General features: G+C 42.7%; 1 protein-coding gene across 1 annotated transcript in view; it reads left to right on the top strand.

Annotated features, from left to right (window-relative positions):
- The window catches only part of Smp_161170 (hypothetical protein), an 18,819-nt gene that overhangs the window by 2,843 nt on the left and 8,377 nt on the right, over window positions 1-7,599 (top strand). The window contains exon 4 of the mRNA XM_018796141.1: window positions 4,222-4,390. Coding sequence (XP_018650384.1) covers window positions 4,222-4,390 — 169 coding nt within the window. The remainder of the gene's footprint in view (window positions 1-4,221; window positions 4,391-7,599) is intronic.

The following is a 7,599-nucleotide window of genomic DNA, read 5'->3' as shown; positions in this document are numbered from 1 at the left end:
GAATCCAGTGGCTTTGTGTATGTTTTTGTGTGGGAATATGGTGCCACCTATGACCAGTTTATTGAAGGCACTATAGGTTTGTAAATCTCTCACCATTTTCGTTCCTTTCTCCCAGTCCATGTTGTCCCATGACGTCTTCATATCCAGTGTTGTCCTTTCCAACCTTGGCATTGAGATCTCCCATCAGAATGGTCAGGTCTTTGGTTGGGCACTTCTCGAAGATCGACTGCAGCCTATCGTAGAATTGGTCTTTAGCGTCTTCATCGTAGTCGTTGGTCGGCGCATAACATTGCATGATGTTCATTGTAATGCCCTCTCTCTTTGTTTTGAAGGAGGCTTTGATGATCCTCGGTCCATGAGATTCCCATCCTATAAGTGCATTTTGTGCTTTTCTAGACAGCATCAGTGCCACTCCTTGTGTATGTGGGGCATTTTCTTCTTCATGACCGGAGTATAACAGAAGTTCCCCTGAAGACAGTCGTTGTTGTCCAACCTGCGTCCAATGTGTTTCACTGATTCCAAGCACTTCCAGGTTGTATTTCCTCATTTCCGCAGAAATTTGGAAGACTCTGCCGGTCTCCCACATTGTCCGGACATTCCATGTACCTATAAAAATTGTCGCTCTGGTTGTAAGAAGGTGCATCGGCCTCATGACTTCCGAAGGAACTCGGCTTTCATCATGAGACGTCATTTTTCCTTCTACTCCCAGGGCAGAGTTTGAATGGTTTGAATGATTTTTTCTGGCTAGCGTTTTTTTAGCGAGTTGATTTTCTACGGGATGGGGTCGCTAACCCCATGCCCAACCCTCCTCCTTTACCCGGGCTTGGGACCGGCAGTAGCCCCTGGAGGAGCTACAGGCGGAGAGAGGACGAAAAGCGAATGTCCGGCGCTTTAACCGGGTTGGTGGACACGGAAAGTTCACCTAGGGGAGTTGGAAAACCCTGATTCCAAACCAATGGTGCACATGGGCTCCAGTATCCTGAGGGAATAAATGGCGTATGAATCAATCGTTGGTCACCGGCTACCATAGGACTGCATCTCCTTAAGATGCTCCACTGCCTTGTGGACTAGACCTTCAGGTCAAAGGCTTGGGGTGTGGCCCCTTAAGAAAACCACCTGCTTCAGTTTGGGTACGTGGGCAGTATCACAGCCCTCATACAAATCAAATGAGATTTGTGAGGTGCATATTTATCTGGTGTTTTTTTGTACCAATATTTATGTGTTTAAATAATAATAACATTAGCACAACAAAATGAACACCGAATTCATGGTAGTAGTTACTCCGATGGCAGTAATATATAAAAGATTGTGTATGAGGATATAGTACAAGAAGAAAGGATTGATTGGTAAGAAGAAAGATATGAAGCAATTTTAGTCTCGCAGTTTAAGGGAAGACAGAGAGTGTATACACCGACGCCAGTGTGACTGAGTCTGAGCCATGTTACTCAGAGTCTCCAACCCTTGGTTACGATGGTCATTCGGACTCCAACCAAGTAGTCTGCATCTACCAACATGGCTCAGATCGGAAGTTAGTGACTTTATGGACTGATGCTACGTTTTGGTTTGGCCTCCTCTAACTCTCTTCCAACCGTCTCCAACAATAGTCAGCGCTGCGCGTCGCGGTAATCGGTGTTCGGACACACGTAACATGTGACCCAACCATCTCAATCGATGAAGATTCATGACCTTATCAACTGATTTACCATCATTCCCCAATACCCTGAGTCTAACCTAACTATTACTTACCGGGTGATCCCAGCAGATGCGAGCGATATTTCTAAGACATCTATGATCAAATACTAGTAACTTACGGGTATCCTCTACCAATAATGACTACGTTACACAGCCGTAAAGTAGAACAAAACGGACTGCTGCTCAGTATATTCGTCCCTTAATTAAAAGACGGATATCTCTCCTCCATAGGTTATGTAAGTTGACGAAAGCCAAACGAGCTTTCTGAATCCGTGTAGAGATTTTGTCAGACATCAGCCCATTAGGGCTGATCAAACTTCTAAGATTAGTGAAGTTGTCGACGCGTCCGACTACTCACTCACTCCCTACCCTTAGTTCAGATGTTGACGCAGGCCAGTCCTGGAGCAACAACTTGCATTTAGAGGAGGAGAAACGCTTCTCAAACATCCTGGCATTGTTGCTCAGTGCTGCCAGACTGCATTTTATCAATGTTTTGACGAAACAGGACTATGTCATGTGTGCATTCTAAGTTTATAAGTGGACCTCCTATTAGGAGATCAATGTCCGAAAATTCAGTTGGTGAGAAAGTCATTTCCAACAGTAGTTCTATGATGAAGTTGAACAAAAATGAAGGTAATGCACAGCCTTGCCGGACACCACTTGAAGTTGCGAAATCAGATGACAATTCGCCATAAGCTCTGACTTGACTTGTAGTGTTCGAGTAAAGAGCCTTCACAAGGTTTATGTACTTCTCAGGTACACCTTTCAATGACAGACACTACTACAGAACCTCTCGGTCTACAGAGTCAAGTGCTGCTTTTAAGTCAAGAAAAACTATCATTGTCTGACGCCGACAAACATGTTTGTGCTCTAAGATCTGAAGAATGGTGAATATGTGGTCGATGCAGTCACGACCAGGTCTGAAGCCAGCCTGATTTTCTCGTGTTTGCAGTTCACGAGTCTTAGTTCGGCTCCCGATAATTATTGAGGCTAGTATTTTAGATACTATATTAGTCAAACTCATCTCCCTATGGTTATCACAGGGTGATTTTGACCCCTTCTTATATACTGGGACAATCGGTGATTGCGACCAGTCAGATGGGATTACGTCCAACCCCCAGATTTTAGCTAAAATATTAGTCAACCTAATCGCTAAAATCGGGCAACCATATTTAAAGACCTCTGGAGCCATTCCATCTGGTCCAGCTGCTCTTCCTCATTTCAGATTAGCTATAGCCTTTTGAACTTCAAGTAGGGTCGGGAGACCTACTTCAATGTTTCATTCAGACTCTTTGGGAATGGTGGGTAACTGTAGATTAGCTGAAGGCCAGCTAAACTGTTCTCTAAAGTGTTCCGCCCATCGTTCTAAACGTCTGAGCTGACAGCAGATAAGAGTGTTGTCTTTTTCCGAGATTGTCTCGCTTAAAATTGACTTCTTAATTCCGGTTTCTTTTATTAGTCTGAATAGTTGTCTGGTGTTGCCTACAGCCGCTGCCTTTTCCATTTCTTTTGCTTTCGTTGTCCACCACTGCTCACTATCGTTCCTCAGACTTCTGGTTAATGTAGATCTGACTTGCTTCGCTCTTCATCGTGTTCAGAGCCTGATGGGATGAGTTTACGAAAATCCATCAGTGCACTAGAATATAAGAAATCCTTTGGTTGGAATTACTAATAGATGTTACTGCTTTTTCCACAGCTGCCTGTATGGTTTACTGACGATTTTTAAGCTGTACGATAACAGTGCGTTGGTTTCAGTCACTTCATCCATAAATATCACAGTAAAAGTTAGGGAAGAAAAGAATTGAAAGTTTCTAGAAAATATTAAAATATGATATTGAGTTTTTATTTTTTGTGTGAACTAAATGTATTTTCGCTATTCCTGTCTTCATTTATTTCACTTCAGCTTACAACTTTATTTCTGCTGTTTAGAAATTAGAATCAGTTTCTGCTTAGCACTGATTAATAGCCAAGAAATTCACAGATTGTTGTCATGCCGTTCCTATTTCAGGTTTATCGATGTACTTTACTGGATTCTCTATCAGATTTAGTGAGAGAACAATCTAACGCCTTTCTAACTATCGTTGATAATGTGTCAGTCATAAGGGATTATTCTACTAGAGTGAAACAACATACTCCTAAGTTTTATCGGTATATCCGGAATATTGGTCTCTGTCAACAACACTTCCCAAAATTATCATTGGTTTGCCAACATTGAAAACGAAAGAAAAACAAGGTGAATCCCTAAAGTTCAAACTTTGGAGTACTAATTAAAGTTCTGTGGAAGGGTTAAATAAAAGTACTGTTATTAAGCGTATATAAGAAACACTTGAATTCAGGTGAAAATACATTGGGAGCTTCTAATTACTTTTACTTAATAACTATTTCTTGAACAAACATTTTCATTGTTAATTTCAATCAACTGAGTCAAAGTGATATTTTATTCAGAGTTTTCTAATCGTTAAGGTATGCCTATTTTCTTCTAAATTGTTTTAGTGGTACTCTAAAACTATGATGTTTTCACTTTTTTAGTTTTTCAAGTTTGTCGGGTTCACAGCGGTCTGGTTCTTCAAGTGAAGATGACGCTCGAGGCAGAAGTCGTTCACCTGAAGAGGAATTAGTCTCTTCTGTTGAACATCTATCTCGTATTCGGTTGTCACGGTTTAAAATGGAAAAGTGGGTTCACATGCCGTTTTTCGATGTGAGTTTCTCCACATCCTACATGTATTATCACGTATGGTAAGATGTTACTGACTTTATTATGGGTATCATTAGATTCAAGGCATGACATACTACATTTGTCTTAAAATAATTTCAAAGTAAAGACTATTAGCCAAACAAACTTTAAAGAGTGAAAATTTTCATCTTTTGTGCAGTCCATTGTTAATAACCTTTAAATCTCGTGAATATGTAAAAGACAAAATATTTTAAGTATGGTTTGTGTACTTTCTAGATTGACGCCATTATTATTACGTTACTCTGAGTTTAGTGGGTTGTGTGAAACTAGCCAACTAATATTTTTAGTGTGTCTTTTTTATAGACAGCCTACCCATCATACTGTTTTCTTCGATCAGTGTTATGAACTCTCTTATTACGACCCAGCTACTACTATTGGTTAATATTCTTGGACACTACTTGGCTCGACAAGTCCCTAGATCAGAACGCGGTCGAACAGGAACGTAAATATATTCCAAATAAACAGGGGGTAAATAGAAATAGGAATTACTATAAGAAAAACGTTAATATATTGGTAATTTTCACGCCCGACCGTTGCTGCTACCTTGACGTGGTGGTCGGGCTTGCCTATCGTGATGAAGCAATCGAGCTATGCTGGCTGGAACAATCGTTCCTCGAGGTCCTACCATGCCAGACAGGTCGGTTGAAGAGCGGTGAGACTAAAAGCAGCAAACCCAAGGTCCGAAGGCGAAGTCGTACTGCTGACTGTACAGAGGTGTGACAGCAGTAAGGTGTTTCCTTCAGACAACCAGCATGACAGCGATGCTGCCTTCCCACAAGGAGGGGTGGGGTTAGAAAAGGTCGACCCTAAAAATGCACACCTCGCCTTATCCCACGGATATCCGTCTCCGGCGGTAAGGTTTTTTTTGAAGAACGGAGCTAACACAAAAACTACCCACAAAAAGGTCGTGTGTGACCGACCTCAAGCAGTTGTCCCTTGGGCACTGCGGTCACGCTCTCAGGTCATTAAGACCACTTCTAACCCAATTTCCTTTTCAGGTACCTCTAGAAGAATCCTTCCACGGTGTGGGCAACCGGGAAGTGATAACTGCCCTCATACCTCTAACAACACTCAAGACCACTGTATTCATAATCAATCTCCTTCTTCAATTCCTACTATTCCTTCTACCTTGACTTTCAACACTAAACTTCCTCTCTCGGTTTCCTCCTCAAGTGTCACCATGGCCAACGATTCTAGTGCGCGAAACACTGTCCCAGGTCTACTAAAACCTCGCTCCAAACTACACATTGGAGCCTTCAACGTACGTACCCTATGCCAAATCGGTCAACAGGCCTCCTTAGCTAAAACCCTAGAATCTCGTACCATTGATGTATGCTGTGTCTCCGAAACACGCTTACAGGATCCCAGTGTGGTCATTCACTTGACCTCACCTCGCCAAAATGGACAGCCGACGAAATACACCCTCCGTGTATCTGGCGACCCGTTGGCTAGTTCTCGCGGACTTGCAGGTGTAGGCATAGCACTAAGTACAAGGGCAGAACAGGCACTGCTAGAATGGATCCCCGTTAACAGTCGCCTGTGTGCTGTCCGGCTAAATGGCTCCGTAAGAACTCGGAAGGATAGGGACACACGTCGTTGCCTTTTCGTCGTTTCTGCCTACGCTCCCACTGACTGCAGCCATGATGAAGTGAAAGATGACTTTTACGGAAAGCTCTCTGAACTTCTTCAGAAAGCTAAGCGCTCAGACATAGTAGTCGTAGCGGGTGACTTTAATGCCCAGGTAGGCAGCTTAAATCAAACAGAAAGACATTTAGGTGGGTGTTTTAGTATTCCGGCTCAACGAACCGATAATGGTGATCGTCTGTTGCAACTATGCTCAGACAATCGTTTATTTTTGGCAAGCACTAATTTTAAACATAAGGAGAGACATCGTCTGACATGGCGACCACCTGCACCAAACCAACGATGGACTCAAATAGACCATATTGTCATCAGTCATCGTTGGAGAGGCTCAATAGAAGATTGTCGCTCGTATTGGAATACTTGTTTAGACTCTGATCACGCTTTAATACGAGCGCGCATTTGTCTGCGCCTCAATGGACGCAGGAAAAGTACACTAAGAAGACCCATTAGGATTGAACTGGAGGACGAGAAAGCCAAATGCGAATTCCAGAAACAACTGAGTTCACATCTAGGCAGTTCTGTAAACAAGACTGACCCAGATACTGCTTGGAAAGACATACGAACAGCTGTGGAAACAGCAGTAACATCTATTAGTCATTTAAACCATAGGGCTCCAAAAAACCAATGGATTTCTTTTAAGTCTATTTCACTGATGGATTCGCGTAAACTCATCCCATCAGGCTCTGAACATGACGAAGAGCGTAAACAAATTAGATCTAGGTTAACTAAAAGTCTAAGGAACGATCGTGAGCAGTGGTGGGCAACGAAAGCAAAAGAGATGGAAAAGGCAGCGGCTGTAGGCAACACCAGGCAACTATTCAGACTAATAAAAGAAACCGGAATTAAGAAGTCAAGTGTAAGTGAGACAATCTCGGAAAAAGACGGAACCCTTATCTGCTCTCAACCCAAACGTTTAGAACGATGGGCGGAACACTTTAAGGAGCAGTTAAGCTGGCCTTCAGCTACTGCACAACTACCCACTATTCCCAGAAAACCTGAATGGAACATTGAAGTAGGCCCCCCGACCCTACTTGAAGTTCAAAAGGCTATAGCTAATCTGAAACGAGGAAGAGCAGCTGGACCAGATGGATTGGCTCCAGAGGTCTTTAAATATGGTGGTCCAATTTTAGCGATTAGGTTGACTAATATTCTGGCTAAAATCTGGGAGACGGATGTAATCCCATCCGACTGGTCACAATCGCTTATTGTCCCAATATATAAAAAGGGGTCAAAATCATCCTGCGATAACCATAGAGGGATTAGTCTGACTAACATAGTATCTAAAATACTAGCCTCAATAATTATCGGGCGCCTAACTAAGACTCGTGAACTGCAAACACGAGAAAATCAGGCTGGCTTCAGACCTGGTCGTGGCTGTATCGACCACATATTCACCATTCGTCAAGTTTTAGAGCACAGACACGTTTATCGGCGTCAGACAATGATAGTTTTTCTTGACTTGAAAGCAGCATTTGACTCTGTAGACCGAGAGGTTCTGTGGCAGTGTCTGTCATGAAAAAGGTGTACCC

This window comes from Schistosoma mansoni, chromosome 2, assembly GCF_000237925.1.
Source record: "Schistosoma mansoni strain Puerto Rico chromosome 2, complete genome".
Taxonomy (NCBI): Eukaryota; Metazoa; Platyhelminthes; class Trematoda; order Strigeidida; family Schistosomatidae; genus Schistosoma; species Schistosoma mansoni.
Note: the sequence above shows the minus strand (reverse complement) of the source record. Positions and strands in the feature narration are given on the sequence as shown.